We start from the raw sequence: 18674 nt of genomic DNA on the forward strand, positions 1-18674 counted from the left end.
GCCGCTGTCACTGTCTGTTTCTCAGCTACTCATATGGAAAAGAAATAGAAAAGACTTATAACAGACTTGCATCAGATGTGGCCTACTTCATATAGTGAATCATGTAAGGCTTAATATGATTTACTCATGAAAGTGGCCACTTTCTCATTACTTTCATATATTGTTTTAGGAAGTATCCAAAACATACAAGTTTCATTTATATAATTTTTCGAGGGATCTTATATCTGTTTTCACTCTTGTATGTTTTTCATACAAGTTTCACACAAGACAGATACAAACTTTATAGGATTTATATATATCTTTTCCATATGGGAGTAACTGGGTTGTTGTTATCTAGAAAGGCGCTTGCTTTGCATGATCTGCTATCTCCCAGCAACATGCCTGAGGACACACACACACACACACACACACACACACACACACACACACACACACACAAATGGCCTTTAACAGCACAAACTGCTGGGTTCCTTTTAAAGGCTGGAGGCTGAGGGTGGGGGTGGGGTCCTCAAAAGTCCATTTACAGTACGGGTCAGTACATCTCAAAGCCTTTACCACTCCAGCCAAATTCTTTGTTCCCCCCCATTCACAGCTAGTTATCTGGACTGCAGGCTGCACAAAAGCCAATTGGCATTATATTGTCCGGACTGACATTAACCCCTGATATTTCCACTGCTCTCTGTTAGAGTCCCCTTTTCCTTCTCTATTACCAGGCAATTCCCACAGAGCGAGAGGTCAGACCAACCGTGGAGAGATACTTAGATACTCTGACAACAACAGAAAGAAAGAAAAGAAAAGAAACATAAACTGCAGCAGCGATTAGTTCCGTTTTATCTTTGGCATCGTTTCGGACACAAAAGTGCTTAACGGGCCGGATGAAGGTGGGCCAGAACAAGCAGCCCATTCACGTCCAGTTTACTCACACGCTCACTCTTCTGCTCCGCCACATCTTTATGCAAACGGATGAAACAACTGAATAATAACTGATAACCACGGGCTCACAATTGCCGCGACACACTGAGGCAACATGAAATTTTTTAGCATGTGTCTAAGTGAGATACTTCCATAGGGTTAGCGAAAGGTCAGCCGAATAGTTGCACGGCTTAACGATAACAATGGTTATTCACGGGGTCAGTTGGCTGCTAGCTCCAGCCTTTGCACACGAAAGCAGGTCAGAGTAAAGGCCTATCTAATCTTTAGACGTGTGGTGCACATACTCTTACGTCAGTATTTCATAACTATGTGTTTTAGGAGAATTTCTCAACTTCACATAAACATTAAAGTCACTTTTACAAAACTGTTAAACATGACCTTTTTTTAAATGCATTCAAATACTCGGGTTGCATCCTCTGCAGGAATGTCTCGTCCTCTGTGGAAGCTTCACTCGGCAGGTGAGGCTTCACATTTCTGCAGCGTTGAACTCGGTGACAGATGGCGGTGGGTGGGCTCGCAACCTATTCTCTCTAAATGCCAGGCTGAGGAATGCCATTGACTGAAGGGTCCTCGGGGCTGTTGTGTGCAGATAGAGCAGACCCCCGCTCACCTGAGCATAGCGCATCTTCCCTGCCCCCAACCAAAAGTTTGCAGTACCACCGCCGGTCACCGACTTTAGACTGTTCCTGCAGAACAGCAACCTCTGATCAAATGTTTGTATGTGTGAGACTTCTTAGGAGTTTGTTGTTCAGTCACTACCCTGAGTCACACTGTCAACATGCGTCATCTTTGGTTCTCTGCTGAAACACTAAAGAGGTTTGTGTCTTCAGGGCTCTTGGCTTTCGATCCAGAGTCACATTTCTCCTCATTACCTGAAATAGAAGTGGCTAATCAACTCTTCTTAACCTGCCAAGAATGAAGCTAAATTAAGAGGACAGCTCTGAAAGGAGGACAGCGTCATAAAAGAACCACTAAAATCTAAATGACTGCTGATAACATTCCCTTCAGCCTCACTTTTCCAGAGTATGCAGGGCTGTTTTGGCAGTTTCTCTGTGTATCCACAGGCTAGGGTCAAGTAGTGTTACAGCTTGAGTGAGCGCGCTGCTCGGCGCTGCAACATATCATGTGAGCGCCCAGCGTGGACTCGACGTCGTCCACGGCTATTTCTGTCAGTGTAAAATCATGAGAACCGCTTTACCCAACACAAGGCTGGTCAGAGGGTAATGTCCCTGCACAGCACTGAGTCTGTTCCCTCTAACAGGGCGGCAGGCTGCCTATATGTTCAAACTGAATTAGATTAGTCTTTTTTTAAAGACGCCATGTTTGTGCGTTGGAGGTCTGGGCCTCAGACAGATGAGTGTTTGACTGCTGAAGCTGTGGTAGGAGTGACAAAAATCCTTTTGCAATGGCCTTTGTGAGGAGGTGGAATGTCCAAACAAACAGTTTCCCAGGGTTTGGGTAATTCAGAGAGGGATCCCAATAGGCTGTTGAACTCTGCAACTCATTACTGACTGAGCTGAGCTGATTTACAATCACTGCACAATATGATTTGTGGTTAACTGGCATTTTATGACCTTTTGGAGTTGAAGTGAGCTACACCTAAATTTGCTCAGCGTAAAACTAATTACTCTATCTAATGAGTCTTGAAAAAACAAATACAGTATCCAAGTAAAGATGATAGTGAAGATCATTTAATTATTTTATAAATACTTCTTTCTTTATTTCAGTATACAAAATAACAGTATGTACATCCACACAAAAGTGGTTTACAAAAATCCATGAGTTCAGCTCATATGCTCTGAAAAATAGAATATATTTGGAATTGCCTGCATGTCAGACAAAAATGAGATAATGCACCATTTCAGAAAGTCCTCTCAATCCACAGGGATGCATCCATGTCACGATCCACACGGGATACATGCCGTGAGTCCAAAACATCAACTGCAGATATGTTCCGTGAATGAAAAATGCTCAAGTTCCCTTTATGTTGCTTTTCTTCCTCTATAGTCCATTGCTGAAGAGGAAAAAAGTTGGAAAAGTACCTAAAAAAAGGATGGATCCACGGGAACCCTTCGATTTCTGTGGATTAAAGCCAAACGTAAGCCTTTGTCTAGTCGGGAGAGAAGGCGACGTTCTCTCCTCCAGCATCGAATCCAATATTGTTTCTTTTTATTAGAGATAGAATGAAATAGACTTGGACCCAGTAGCCCTGTTTGGGGGATTTATAATCATTAATAAGAGAAAGAAATTACCCAGGAGGACGGCGCTCTTCGCATGAACTGACTGGCACTGTCTCCACACTCCAGGTTTGTGAAGCGCAAAAGCTCAGAAGCCCAGTTGGTAGTTCGGGGATTTTGGTGGGAAACAAAAATGACACTGACACAAGAAGGGACCGCTTCTCACTGAGAGACGCGTGCTAAAGCTTAAGACAGAAGTAAGCCTTCTCTGTATTTTTAGTGCTTTGGTTAATCGGAAGCCTCGGCCGGCTGGCTGCTGGTCGGGCCGGCAGGTTGGTGGACTCATTTGCAGACGTATCTCTCCACGTTGCGCTCGCACATCTTGCAGGTTACGTAGCAGCACCAGTGATACTTGCAGTGGCAACGCTCCACCAGCTTCTCTGTGTACGCGTTGTAGCCACGGCCGCAGCACATCAGGTCACAGCTGTCACTGCCTGACGAGGTTTTGTTGCACTGCCTGACAGACATGAAAAACATGCAGTTAGACTGTGACTTTAATTTTCCGTTGCAATAGCTGATTTCTGTAGCCGAGGCGAGGACAAAGGAGGCGCATTTTGGAGCGAGCAATCAGCCGTGAAAGCTAAAATATTTCCAGTTCCTGCCCGAGACAATTAAGCTAACAGCTCCATTCTAAAACGTTTTGCACAATCTCGCAGCCTGTCGAGAGTCAACAATAGTCCTTTAAAATGGTTTGACCGAACTCTGCGCTTTAACCTTTGCGCTCTCCTTCTCCCAAACATTTTTTTCTTCCATTTTTTCTTTTTGTTTCCTTGTCTTTGGCCGGTGGATGCTCTGGAGCCTCTCGTTTAGAAGCCCGGGGCATCTTTTAGAATGAGCAGAGAATAGCCCCGCCATAAATCACACCGAGTACACAGGCCTGCCCTCCCTCTCTTTATCTGGCCCTCTTCACATTATTGCTTTGTTTTATGATGGCAAAGTGTTAATGACCAGCAGGGTGAGAGAGCTACCGAGCTAATGGCTGCTGCGCTGCGAGTGAAAGAAGGGGAGGAAGAGGGACAAGAGTCATTGAGAATGCAAGACAGGCTTATGACATCGGTGGGAGCTGCCACCCCGGACAGTTATGTTTTGTCAGAAGTATCTTCTGTGGTTTCACATCTGCTGGTTTAAAGTCATTTGAGACAAAAGCCCAGCCTCTTTCTGGGGACGTGACTCTTTTGCACCGGTGATCACGCTTGATCCATTATTTTACAGAGTGCGGCTCACATTAACTTTGCCTGTCCCAGATTGTCTCAGAGAAAAACTGGCAAACCGTTGCTGCTGCTTTAGTCCAAAGACATGCATGTCAGGTGACTCGAAATTGGCCCTAGATGTAAGTAAAGTCTATAAAATAAAGAATGCAAGTAAATGTGGCTTGTAGTGCAAATCATGTTGAGGGTCACAAAGACTAGAAAAGTGCCTTTAAATGCTCTTTCATTATATATACCTGACCACAGAGCAGCCATGAGGACTCAAGCACAAAAACGCTTAAAGTCAAGCAGCTAAAACGATAAAGAACAAAACAGCTCCTCGACTATGAAGCCGGGAAGCAGGAAAAATCTGCCTACATACTAACAGAAATGATTAATAGGCACACAGGAACGCTTAACAGTTAGCATCAGATCAACACTTAAATTAATAACAACAGCAAAACAGCTGTCTGGTGACTTTGCAGGAGCGCTAATGCTGCAGACTGTGAGGCTGCTGCAGTTATCAGCCTGCCAAAAGGATGCAGCAAGCACAGTGAGTGTCCTTGACATGAAGCATGTCCATGTTTATCTGTACAGTGACATCAGGCTGAAGGACGCATGATTTGCTAGTCACATGCTATATGTGCACACATGTCTGGTGGTCTTATTTATATATTTATATCCTCCATAGCTCATACAGCCAGGATTGTATTCTGGTATAATGGAAGTATTCCAGTCCACAAAACTACATGTGTTCCTGTAAACCAGTGCGCATCTCGTCTCACATACCATAAAAGAGAGGCATGGCACTCCTGAAACCCTGAAATCTGCTGGGGAATTGTGCAACAACAAACATTTTAAAACCTTAAAACAAAAAAAGTCTTTTTGAGAGGTTTTTATAAGCATTCAATGGTCATTGTTCTTTTATCAGTTTAGCTTAAACGACACTTCTGAAAGGACTTGAAGTGAATCTGTGTAAGATCAGGTCTTTACAGCAGGAACTTTATCCTCCTGTACTGTAATTCACAAAGAAATAATGGACCTGAACGGTCTCCAGCAACATACACTAGAGAAATTAAATAAACTTATGTGTGTCTTATTATTCTGGCATCTCTTAGCCCAACCTCTCCCTTTAACTTCTAACAAAGGAGCACCCTCCCTGTCAAATACTGAAGGTGAGCAGTCAAAGTAAATCTTTATCTGTGTGGCGCAATGAAAGATTTCCCTGTTTGTGTGGCCCTCTCAAATCAATATCAGCTATAGTGCCCTCGGCCCTAAGAATAACCACATTCGTATTCATTTCAGATAGCGGGACAAGGACTCCAGTCACAGTGGGCCTTTCAGTGGCACATGCTCAGACACACCACAGACGAGGCTCTCTCAGGGGCAGGCACTTGTTATCAGCCAGCCTGTAAATCAAACACTGCCACCAAGCAGGACAGCACTTGAGTCAACATCCTGGATGAGCGGACATTCAGAGCTGATCATTTCCTCTTTGTCAGCTACATAGCTGTGGTGTTCATTTGACTCATGCTCAGAGAGCTATAATAACCCCCCCCACACACACACACATACGCACAAACTGGTGCATCGTGGCTGTCTTACCTGCCCTGCGTTCCAACAGAGCCCTGTTTTTCATTCCTGGAGCAGAAGTCCGGAGAGCTCTGCAGGTAGACGAGCTCATTGTCCCTCACCGGCCTGATGTCAATGTCTTTGGGCACCAGCTGCTTACGTGTCCCCATGGGCCGGTGAACCACTTTGGTGGCAGACAGGTACTTGGTCTTAAGGTCCATGGCGATATCCCTAAGGTCTTGCAGTCCTTTCCAGCAGGTCCTTATAGAGCAGGATCCAGACACACCGTGGCACTTACACTTCATCACTACTGACTCTCTCAGTACCTAGACATGAAGATGGAGGGAGTTAAACCACGACATACGGGACAGGCAAATATGGAAACGAGTCTGCATTTTTTTCACTCTTCTACTCTGTACCTGTCTGCCAACTTCACTGTTGTGTAGGTGCATCAGTTTGTTGGCGTGAGAGCTTGAGCGCTTCATCTTCATGGGAGCATCAGAGAATTTGGAGCCCATAATCAAACCGTAGTGCAGGTTGTCACCACAGCCGCCCCAGCGATAGCCGGGCTCTGGAATCTCAGCCGGGACGGGACCACACGAGCAAAGCCGCAGATCTCCAGTGGTGCACGCCCGCGCTATGGTGTGGCTGATGGTAGCCGCAGACAGGGCGTAGACGAACGCAGCCTCCCTTGTTCCTGATGGAAACAGAAACAGCAAAGGTGAAAAGGCAAAATATGCCACGTAAAATAGCAGCGCTGACATTCAAAGCAGTTCAAAAGACAACTTTTGCTCTCAAATCAAGTGTTTGGAAATCAGTAACCCTTGTTAGTATGAAACCAGTGATTACACTCCCTATCATCGTCACCAGGCTAAAGACTAGTGCGATGTCATCGGACAGCTTCTTCTTCTCCAAGAGTTTACAAACAAGAAAAATGAAAGTAATAAAACTTAGCGATACTATAATCAAAGAAGTAACCACGAGGTTTTAGGCCTGTGCTTCAGGCTTTCCTTTTAGTAAAGCTAATAGGACATACTGGGTCAGGTGACCCTGACCCATTATTTTGTTATTCTGCTATAAAGCTCAGGCTGCTGGGGGGATTCCCATGAGTTTATAAGCCTTTACTGCTTGTTAACTTTTCTCTCTGTGTTTTGCCGTTTTCTTCTTGTCCTATTTTTGCCATCTCTTGTAAATAACTCCGAGATAGCTGCTCCTTCCTCACCATATCCCAACAAACTAAATGTGGAGCGCAGAGTATACTTATGTAGAGCAATGTATCACCAAATCTAAGGGTGAGTCTGAAATTTCGATATATCTTCGTGATAATGTGAGCTTCACATGTACTGTGTCGTGCTATCCTCCTGTGAAATTCAAAATAACTGAAAAAAGTAATAAATAAAACCAGAGAATCGCCTTCCACCCACTTCCCCTCATCTCAGTAGTTTTTGTTGTAGCTGGATTTAATTTTCTCTGTGGTAGTGGCCATCGCATTTATGCAGAAATCTGCATACATTCTGACTTTGTGGTGACTTGTGATTTTCTTTTGCACATAGCCAATGAAAATGTGGAGTCTTCTCTCACAAGAAAAAGTACCTTAAAGTCTATTTACACAGACATATAACGCTCAAATTTTCCGTATAATCGTTGCAAGATTATATATGTAAAATGATTCTTTTAAACAAGACAAAAGAAAAAGACTCATCAGGTTTCTTCTGCATGGCCACCTTCTCTACAGTCTGTGTTCAAGCTCTCTATCTCTCTCTGTCTCAAACATCGGTGGTCATGCTCTAACACAGAGTGAGCGCTGATGTAATTGGTGGTGATGTGCACACATGGGAAGCACACATGCTATAGGATGGGGGGCAATTGCAAATAAGGGGAAGAAATCACGTATGAGCGTGGGCTGTTAGATCAAAGACAGAGATGAGCCATTTCCTGTTCATTTGGCAAATGGCAGCCATGGCTACCCCTCTCGCCCCATCCAATCCCATCCACACCTGTTGCTGGTTCAAAAATACTTTTAGCAAAATAAAACTGTAAGCAATAGTGCAGCATGAATTTCTTTTTAGGAGATTTCAGAAATAGCGACATAATTTATATATCGCTGAACGTACAGCTCTGCAGGAACACATGCTGGCAGGAAAAGAAAGTCTTTAAACTAAAAATTGTTTACAAAAGGCCAAAATCTGTGTCAGGGGTTATTTTTAGACAGGAACCACATATGCAGCAGACATGTGTATACCTCCCCCGAGCCCGGACGCTTCCTCCTGTTAAAAAGGGAGTTTTTCCTTCCCACTGTCGCCAAGTGCTTGTTCATACGGCACGGCCTGATTGTTGGGGTTTCTCTGTATTATCGTGGGGTCTTTACCTTATAACATAGAGCAGCTTGAGGCAACTGTTGTTGTGATTTGGCTCTCTGTATCAAACTATATAGAATCGTGGGCATAAAACACGAGGAGCATGTTTTTAAAGGCAACAGCCCCTTCTGCCCCGTTCTTCTGTTCGGTTTATAAAGCGTACCTCGGTCGAGGTCTGGTCGGTACTTCGGGGCATCGATGGGTATGTCAATGGAGGAGCAGTTCCAGCGCATGTCGGCGAAAGTCTTCTGACACGTCTTCTTGACTTCTCGAGCAGCTTGGATGATGGTCTGCATGAGTTCCAGGTTGCTGCGACACAGCTGAGCTTGGGAGGACACCATGCCGGGCAGTTGCTTACAGTGCTGGGTCTGGTTGATGTGTAATGATGCGGGAGTATGAGACAGCGCTCTGCGTGGAGTGGAAAGAAGCAGAAACAAAAGCTTTTGTGTCAGCATACATTATTTAGTACTTATTCTTTTCATTGCCATGGTGACGGCAACAAAGGCTTGTTTTATGACTTGTTAAATTATCGCGTTTGTGGAAATGCAGGCACGCCGTGAGTTTTATTTGGAATGGTGTGTAAGCAATTTGAATTCCATGCGCAGGCACAATTCAAGCCCACAGTGAGACACGTTGGCTGTTAACAAACAATTGGAAAACTGCAGCAGATAACGCTCCGGGCAGGGAAACGTTTTTGGCATGCGTTGCAGCAGAAAACCATCTTATCACGGTGAGAATTCCAGAGGAAAGTCAGCTGCAGATTCATAAAATACACGTGACACGTTCTTGGTCTTTGGTTAAAGTGCACGAGAGGCCTCGAGGATATGCCAAAAAATCTAGAAGCCAGATAGAAAATTGTAGATCCCCTTATCGTCTGAGTGTTTCTGCAGGAAGCATTGCCCTCTGTGGCCTCGGTTTGACATAAATCACTATCAAAGGGAGCACATATTTGATTTGAACAATTTACTGGGAATGAATGTGACAGAGGAAGCACAGGTGGAGCAGGTTAGATCTGTGGGATCTGTCCCTTTGCACACTGCTGATTGGTTTGTGAGAACCGAGCAGGGCAGCCTGCACCATGGCCTGTTTTGCATTAGGAGGCCGAGGAGCCGCCGCTCTGTGCCCCATGAAAAGCTGTGACTCCACTGGGCTCGCAGTAACCTGGTGTTGTGCCAAAAAGTGATCGTCTGCCAAAAACTGATTTCCGGTATTTGCCAAAAACTGATTGCTCGTATTTAAACTGCTATAAGTAACTTGTTGGACTATAATATGTGAAACATATGTCAAATGCATCCCTCATGGATGATATAAAGTTATCTTGAGCCACAAACAACATTCGTGTAACAAGGTAGAAGCTGCAATCAGTTTTTGGCAGCGACTTTTATATAACCTTTATTTATGCAGTTAAAAAAATCTCATTAACATTAAACATGTCTTTTGTAAGAGTAAGTTGGCCAAGAGGAAATATTACAATAGTTCAGTAAAAATATTTTAAGTGGGGATAAAGGACCGGATTGGTTATAATGTGAGTACAATAACACAGAGTTATAAAGATACTTGAAACACAGATAATGTTTTAATTCTATATATAAGCCCCCTTTGTAAACCCTGTTCACCAAGTCTATTTACCAACATAAAGATATTACACAGAAAAAAATGACACAGAAACATTGGAAATCAGTTTTTGGCACCCACAGGTGTTTACAGCCGCATCCGTTTGGCATTGCACCTCCGTCCTTATGAAGACTGTAAGACTTCTCACTGGGACTTGGTGCGTGCCATCCCACCGCTCGTTGGCACATCTGCTCAAGCGCTCCCACTATGAGCATTGCAACTTTTCATTCTGATAGGAAGTCACAGATATTTTTGCTACAGCTAAATGCAGACTTTTCCCAGAAGGTCAGAGAAACAAGACAAACACCAAAAAAAGACGGAAAATGTTAACACACAAAGCGACATGAAAACGGTGACGAAAACCTTCCAGGGTTCGTAAGATTGACGAACATAAATAAAACCTGGATGTCTGTGGACTTGTTCGTTGGGAAGTTATTGTTTGCATGTACCAGAAAGTAGTTGCAATGGTCCTTTCTTTCAGCTTGCACTGCGTCTTTCTGCAGCGAGCTGTTTTTTATGATTTGAGGAAAAAACTGGACAACACGCAGAAAGCAGTGACATCACTGTCTGCGCCACCATGAGGCCTCGCCAGCCCGATTTTATTTCCTGCTCTCTGCCTTTGAATACTGTGGATGGTAAATTAAAACTGAAATATTCATGCAGTCTTTTCTTCTTTTTTCTTACTTAGGCCACATTACAATCAATAACACAAAATAGTTGCTGGCATGGTTTCATACGCTGGAGCACTCATCACCACACATGGACAGAGCTCCCCACCACCGCCACCACCACCAGCAGAAACAGTGCAGGAATGCTGGGGCCCATTTCAAAGCTGCCATGAGCCCTCCCCTCTATGAAACATGCAGCAAAGAGCAGTGTGGTGTATCTTCATGATGTCATCTGTTTTGACGCTCCTTGAAAGCAAAGCGTTGTGTAAAAATGGCAAAACGACAGAATACTTACAGCCATTTGATGCCAGAGCAGACCTGAGACAGCATCAGAGCCGCGATCACACCAAGAGGCAGGACATGAGAGCTGCCCCTCATGGTTGGACAGTAGCTCCGGCTTACGCAGGACACAAAACACAAAAGACTCGATGAACTTCTCGGCTCAGACTCAAAGGTCAGCGCTCACGGCACGATGCCCCTTCTTCTAAACCCTGTGATAAATCACAAAGAAAACATCAGTGACTTAGAGCTGCCGTGATGCGCCAAGCTGAAGCATTTCCAGACTTTTTGTGAAGAGGGAGATGAAAACATCAATGTAAGCACTCAAGGACAGGACAGAGAAAATCCATTCAGCTTAAATATGCAGATACACACACTAGAAACTAAAGAAGAACAAAATTATTTCTTGCCTACTTTTGGTTATTTTGGAAAAACCTGGAAAAGACAGTTAATCATTGATACTAACCACAAAGCGCAGGATCATTCCTGATGTGATGTTTAGGGAGATATTTTTTTTTGGTTCGAGGCAGAAGGAGAACCTTTAATTAAACGCTCTGGAGAAAGTAATATTTTTAATTTTTATATTTAAGATTTTTTAGTTTTTTTGCTCTCTTCGGCTGTAAAAATTGCGGAAAAATCTCAACAATTTAGACTGGCATTAGGAGAACACCAGCGAGGATCAAGGCAGAGATGGAGGGCCAGCGGACAGGGAGCGCGTCACAGGCGTTTATCTGCCCGCTGATTTGAAAGCTCTTTGAAGGCAGCTTAAAGTGAGCGCGTTATCGCTGCAGGTAATAAACGGCTGATAAACGGCGCTCTGTGAAGGCACAGTTCCGCTCCTCGCCGCTCACTGGCCCCTTCAAAATTACACATATTAATTAGCGGTGTGACTAATAACCTTTCAAACGCCTACTTTATGCTCTAAGATTTTTTTTTAAATCGAATAAAAAAAGTTTCCAGAACAGCGTCGGCCCTTGTTTGCAGTTTGGCGTCAAATGCGTAATTCCCTCTGTCCAGATTTACTTCTGCGGGCCCTGCTGGTTAAAGCGGTCTAAGGGGCAGCTCGTGTTTCTCTCTAAAAGATGACGGCTGATAACCTTTTTTTTTTTTTTTTTTTAACTCTCTCTCTCTCTCTCTAGGTAGGCTAAGCGAGCCAGGGCGCATCGTGGATTATTTAGTCCTTCTTTCCCCCCTCGAACGACTGTGGCCTCTGAAGCTTGGTTACTAACACTCAATGCAAAACAATCATATTTTAATGTAATTAAATCTAATGTCATCTTATCATCAGTCTGTAACGCTGTTAGTCAAATCTCACGACGCACGCTGATGTCGACGTTTTTATATTTTAAACACCAAATTTAAATTTTAATCTGTGCCAGCAAACCAAAGTAACAGGGTTCAATAGTCTTCATATATTTTTAGTAAAAATTCCTCCTGCCGTTTTTTCCCAGCAAAAACTCCCTTCCTCTATTTCTATCCTAAACTTTTACGCACTGAGTTCTCAGACAGCCCGTGGGGCTTTTTCTGCAGCCAAACTGGGGCTCACCTTTGCCGTCGATCTCGGCTTTCCCGTTCAATAAATCAACAGAAGCGGAGAAAAGTCCAGTCCCAGTCTCAGTATCCTTTCAACAGAGCTGTCCGTGGCGCAGTCAGCCAGACGCTTTAGTAAAATCCAGCACGGGGTGGCAGAATAGCTCCGGGCAGGTACGCATGGTGTGTACCACAGCCGTGTCGGTCAGTGAGTGCGAGCGGGACAGAGCAAGGTTGGGCTAGAGGAGAATGAGTGAGTGAGCCTGAATGAGGGCAGACTCAGCTCTAAAGTACCCCTGCCCCACTTTGATCTCACTGCTGATGTCAGACCTGCATTAGCATAAGAAAGCAGTCCAGAGCCGAGCATGCAGGGCTACTGGGAAATGTTGCTGGACTGAAAGTGCTCCGGAACAGGGAGCTGGACTGACTTACGGCGTGTCACTGATGATGAATGGTCCACGCGCTGATCTTATTTTAAAAGCATTTACAGTGTCTCAGGCTTGTCATGCTCCCGACATCCCGGTATTCCTGAAGCTTTTTAAACACAGCCTGTGGCTGCTCATCAAGACCCGCGGAAATATTCTCACCTCAAATATTAGACTTCATATGAACAGATTGTTTGTGGATTCTTATTCTCATGCCACAATCCTGCTCTGTTCTCATGTTTTAAAGTAATAACGTATTTTATTATGACTTATTTATTATATTAAATGTGGTTAAAAATAGAAAGAAATTCAAAAACTGTGTCAAACTGGTGTGTGGACACTTTTATTTTCTATACTTGTCTCATGCTTTGCATCAAAGTCAAGTCACCAACTATACAACAGGGGCATGGCAGGAGAATATCTCTGTTTGGTCCTTCTCTCTTTTTTGTGTTTGTATTAAATCTTGGAAATAATGGAATAAAGGAAATGTCCTAGAGGTGGACACGCCCTGACGTGAAATATAAATCTTCACTAAAACTTTTAAATTGGAACCAGTGCGAAAGGTAAACGATGCTCTGAATTCACAGTGACAGCTTTTATTTATTAAGAGTGGATCCCATAAAAATGTTACAATATATATACTATAATACAGCGTGACATGATATTGTGGTACTCACACACACACACACATATGCACACAGACAGAAATGCGCTCCAGCTTATATTATTTGAGAAAAAAAAATCAAATAAAAGCCTCCTAAAGTTACAGCAAGCTTTCCCTCACTGGCTGATTTCCTTAAATCTTAACCACACTGAAAGTGATACGTCGCCGAGCCAGCTGTGGGAAAGTAATGTATAGTTTCCCTGAGACTCTCCTGCACCTCCAACGCCCAGACAAGAAGCCAGTACTGAGCTGTTGTCCAGACCTTGACCTTGCAACTGGTGCAGCTAAGCACGGCTGGCCTGGTGCACTGCAGGGAGCAGCAGGCCAGGTGCTGTCATGCTGTCCTCTGGAGCATTTACAGACCACAACGAGCCCTCTGCCTCTGCTCTCTGTAAAAATTTGTTTGCCAAACAGATCAAGGCATACGATAGCGTTGCATGTATGTATCTTTTTCACGGGACAAAGGTATGCGATCCTCGGTTCCAAGAGAGATTCGATGTGTTTTACATGGCAGTCAACTGTGAATGGGCACGGCGTCGGGGTGTGTGTGGGAGTCGTGGAGCTTCCAGCAGGACCGGGCCCGTCTACAGAGACATTTTACACACAGGCTCTCCATTCCTGAGTTTAAGATCAACACGCCGGCCCTTGATCTCCACATCTTGTCTTCCAAGCAACTCTTCTGACTACAGAAGAGAGCCACTGGAGTTCATGATAGCGAAATAACTCATGTCATATACCAGCAGAGGAATGACAGATAATCTACATCTCAGATGAAAACCAGCTTTACGCAGATAGGGTTACACTTACACGCTCTTTTTTTTAACTGTCACTGTAATCAGCTTTAGACATGCTGGGATCACTGGTGAGCACCAGTGTCTATGGAAATACCTTCTATAATTACAGTTCCCAAAACCGGCATTTGTATGGCACTGTTGTTTAACCCAGTGGTTTGAGCCTGAGCTTGGGAGTTTATTTTCAAATGAGCCAAGCAGCAAATGAGATAAATCCCCTCAGATTACAGTGAAATACTTCAAAAAACCAAAACATGTAAAATGTGCATAAATAGAAAGGGTCATTTATCAGCCGCGGAGAAATATTGTATGTGCAAATTGCACATCGCAGTTTTTGTTTTGCAAAACTTTCACCACAGTGTAAATGTTTGAGTTTTTTCTTTCTTGTTTTTGCTCTGTCGCGGAGTGGCCCGACTCCGGCTCAATAAAGTATTAATGTCTGATGAAGAATGAGTCTCACAGCGCTGGGCCATTGTCTCGTGGATCTCAAGAGGATCGAGCCAATATCGTGAGTCAGGAGGCTCACTGGGGGAAGTGGAATAAGGACACTCGACTTTCACCCAGGAGGATCAGGGGCTGAATGGGTGCAGAGCTGCTATTATGCCTGGGGAAAATATTCCCATGCTGCTGCTGAGTTGCAAAACTAAACCTTCGACCAAGGGCGCAGTGCAAAAGAAAAAAGTTTCATGTTAAAATAAAGCGCAGAATTAAATCACGCGTTCTTAATGTTTCAAGATGATGTAAAATAAGATGAGATCTCTTTGATTTTAGTACAAATGAAAAAGCTCAGTCATGTTTTTATTTTTTAAATCTGGTCCCTTTCATTTTGTCTGTTTGCTAAAATGACAGAAATATGCAAAGCGCTGTGATAAAAACGATAAAGGTTTAACTGATGAGGTGGCCCTACATACACATCTGCCTGTTCACCAGTGTAATTGCTCTCACAACAGATAGCATTCCATATTCAAATTCAAACCATGAGTCTGATTAACAGCCATCATGAATGCAATAAAGCCAAAAACTTGAAAGGGAACGTTCAAATGGAAACAGTGAACCGTATCGTTTAGTTTTCATTTTGCCTCTCATCACCAACCAAACACTGAACAGCGCAGGGCTCTGCTCTGACTGACTGTCGACGAATAACGAGAACGGGATGTCAAAGCCTCCTCGGAGGGGTGAAAATCATCCAATCTGACGTGGCGAGAGACCGTGACAGCTTCACATCAGTCAGGTGAAAATCCCATCACTCTGTGGTGTCCCCGCTGTGAAGGCCTGCCAGAGCTCACAGTGGGGCTCACCTCAGAAACGGCGACCTTTGTAAAGTCTGTGCCTCGCAGCACAAACCTGGGCCCACATCTTTCGTTTGCCATGTGTTTACAACCCTGGTCTGTAGTGGGCTTTGAAGACGGGGCCCTTTCATCAAGCGACAGATGGGATGCACTTTTTGAAACATGTCATGTGGTCCTCCAGGAGCGCTCGGACTGCGCTTCAACCACGATGAGCTATGTGTTCGCGAAGCCACCGCACGATCATTCCCGAAATAAATACCATCACTATGGATGCGGTGACCTGAGCTTGGGGCATAAAACTCGCCTACATTATGGGTTAACCATCCAAAGGAGGAGTGGATTCCAGTAATGCAGCCAATCAAACGCATTGCAGGCCTGCCATATCATCAGAACATCATAAATATCAGAGCTAAACGAGTCCAGTTGTGGCACGGAAAAGAGCAAACACGCTCAAATACTTCTTTTTCTCTGCAGTGAGCACAAAACACTGTCACCAAAGATGGAAATGAGAAGATCAGGACAATTAACGATTTCATCACAAATGCCTTTTTTATCCTCTCCCGCTTCACGTTATCCGAGCTATACTTGAACACAGAGCCGCAACCTACAGCTGCGAATTACAATATGTGTCTATAATCCATTAAAACGTCTCAGGGTCTGTTCTGTTATTTACCGTCTACAGAGCAGCTGCAGGATTTGTCTCCTGACATCACCGCTACAGTCTGACTCGTCCCTGCTCGGCCAGTTCGAGCCATCAATTAAAACGGAGCTCGAAAACGAACAAATGTGGATTCTGTTTTTCGGGGCTTGGGGGGGTTGAGTTCCCCCTTTAGAAAAAGAGACATTTTTCCCCGTGTCGAGGACAGCAGCGCCGCCTCGCACCGATCCTTAATCACTGCGTGTGTGACGCCATCTCAGTGTGTCTGCAGAGGTGCTGCTGAAGAGCAGCAAAAGGTGCTGAGGGCAGAGGGGATTGAAGTGAACCCTGTGGGTGGGGAGATGACTTCAGCAGCTTGGGACGCGCCGTCTCTCCGCCCGCACCCCTCCTGGTAAACAGAAAACCCAAGAGCGATAGAAGAATCACTAGGACAGGCACCAGCCTGGCTGCAGGCCTCCAAACAGCACAATAGATAAATTGTGCAGATACATCTGGTTCTTATGAATATACCCCTTTAGATTGTGGTTGATGGAGGCGTGAGAGCACCAGAGCATCCTTATAAATGATCAAAGCCAACTTCTTCAAGGAATACAAAAGAATTTGAAATTGCGAGCTGTGTGCCCGTTGCTCTGCGGAAACGGTTCAGGGCAAACACCAAGTCGCGCTTTGCGCAGGTTCAGGAAGCGAGCCGACCTGACACGGGTCACTTCAGAGACACAAATGAAGCTTGTGAGCATAGAATCATTATTCATGATCAGAGGATGTCTTCTACAACTTGCTGGTAAAGGAGCACACTCAAGTACAATCCTCCACATATTACTTACTGTCTCAAACAATATAGTTTTACAATGGCAAGTACAGATGAAGTGTTCTTGAAAAATAAAATCAATAAGCTGACATCTGAATAATTCAAACCAAAAGTTTTGCTCTTAGTACAAGAAGGATCTGAATTCTTGCCCCTGCTGCCAATTTTCCCTGAAAGGGAACCTTGAAATAAAATCCACTTAAGCCCTCTGTCTTTCCCCCCAGAGTGCAGTTAAATCCTTGCTGTGTATGGACATAATTACAGAGTGTCACGGATCTTACATCAGCGCAGAACCCTGACTTCCAGCAGGAAACCCGGTCCACGGGTCAATTAAGGCAATAGGATGTGCTCTTTATGCTCAAACGTACGGGCCACACCTGAGAGTAACAGCGTCCAGCTCCACATCCAGCATGTAAATAAATAAAGCGCAGCTTGTAGGAGGTGTACAGCTCACAGGGGAGTGTGGAGAGTTATTGCAAAACAGCATATATACGTGCTGCTGCAGCGAGGCCCTCAAACCCTGTGGCTGGTGGCCCACAGCAGAGGCAGAATCAGCAGCTGAGAGGGGACAGAGAGCCTCCTTACACACCGAGCTGGGCACCGACAATTGGGCCATTGTCAGGGAGACGTGCTGTTCCTGCTCATAGGAAGAATACATGACTATTTAAAAAAATGTTAGATGATAGAAGCTTTTCATGTCAGCAAACGTGTTTCAATAAGTCACGAAACCTGGAAATGTAGCCACTTTGTCACAGAAGTCATTTAGTCAAATCAAAACACAAACTGAAAATCTGATCAGATCTGAAACAAGCTCTGGTGTTTGTCGGTATAGATTCTGTCAGTAAATAAGCAGGTTCCCAGGAAGACTTGGAATAACCCAGAGGAAATGAAAATATTGTGCAACGCCACTTTAAATTTAGTTTATAATGTGGAGCAACAATATTGCCATTGTTCCAACAGCCAGACAGAAAGTATTAACCTACTGCTCAAACAAAGTCTTAAATGCTAACAGCTACATAACCTTGTTTCTCCAATTTCCAGCGCGGCAGGGTTTTTTGAAATTTTTGCTTCTTCACCATGTTGGAATTAATAGCAAATAATTGACAAGAAAGTCAGACAATGCCCTGCAGCAGACCTACACAATGCATCTACACTGAAAGCATCACACATTAACCAAAGCGTAGTTGTAACAATGCAGGCAAAGAGCGCCGATTTGCATCACTAGCGGAAAGTAGCCGGCAGTCTCTTACATGCCGAGCGTTGCAGTGCTTTTACTCATAGCTGGAGGACAAACAGAAATTGTGTAACACACATTTACCTGCTGTCCACAGATAACTTAGTGGTTGTATGACCTTAATAACAAACCTCCCTTTAAACCCACATCCTTGTTGATCAGTAAGTGAATCATGCAAGTCACGCTCCACTGAATACAACAGTCTGACCAGCATTTAGCAATCATGGATGTATCATCAAGTAGCTTCAGGAAGAACGCATAGTTATTATAAAACCTGGCTCAGAAGAAAACATACACATTATAACCAACCCCACACATCCCAGCATTCATCAGTCACTTCATACCAGTCAAGTATTTCTGATGGCCCCATTGCGCCATCTTGTGTTAACACACTGATATGGCAACAGGCTTAAAGCAGTTCTTACCTCATG

The 18674-nt window shown here is 44.2% G+C and overlaps 1 protein-coding gene across 1 annotated transcript; it reads right to left on the reverse strand.

Moving 5' to 3' along the window:
• Positions 1–2602: 2602 nt before the first annotated feature.
• On the reverse strand, positions 2603–12749 carry wnt11 (wingless-type MMTV integration site family, member 11). Its single transcript, XM_085288180.1, has 6 exons — positions 12394–12749; positions 10864–11059; positions 8450–8694; positions 6349–6626; positions 5963–6255; positions 2603–3627 (listed from the first exon to the last, which is right to left on the reverse strand). Exons 2-6 carry the CDS (start codon positions 10944–10946, stop codon positions 3453–3455), a joined length of 1074 nt encoding a protein of 357 aa, XP_085144306.1. The 5' UTR covers positions 10947–11059; positions 12394–12749; the 3' UTR covers positions 2603–3452.
• Between the last annotated feature and the right edge of the window lie 5925 nt (positions 12750–18674).

This window comes from Mchenga conophoros, linkage group LG10 (assembly GCF_057382185.1).
Source record: "Mchenga conophoros isolate Kocher_MC1m ecotype Shallow Benthic linkage group LG10, M_conophoros_male_GT1.1, whole genome shotgun sequence".
Taxonomy (NCBI): Eukaryota; Metazoa; Chordata; class Actinopteri; order Cichliformes; family Cichlidae; genus Mchenga; species Mchenga conophoros.

Coding starts and splice junctions, on each gene's coding strand:
- wnt11 (XM_085288180.1), bottom strand. CDS start 10,946: ATGAGGGGCAGCTCTCATGTCCTGCCTCTTGGTGTGATCGCGGCTCTG. Junction 6,256..6,348: donor ACAGTGAAGTTGGCAGACAG/GTACAGAGTAGA, acceptor CTTCATGTCTAG/GTACTGAGAGAGTCAGTAGT. Junction 3,628..5,962: donor TCTGTTGGAACGCAGGGCAG/GTAAGACAGCCA, acceptor CATGTCTGTCAG/GCAGTGCAACAAAACCTCGT.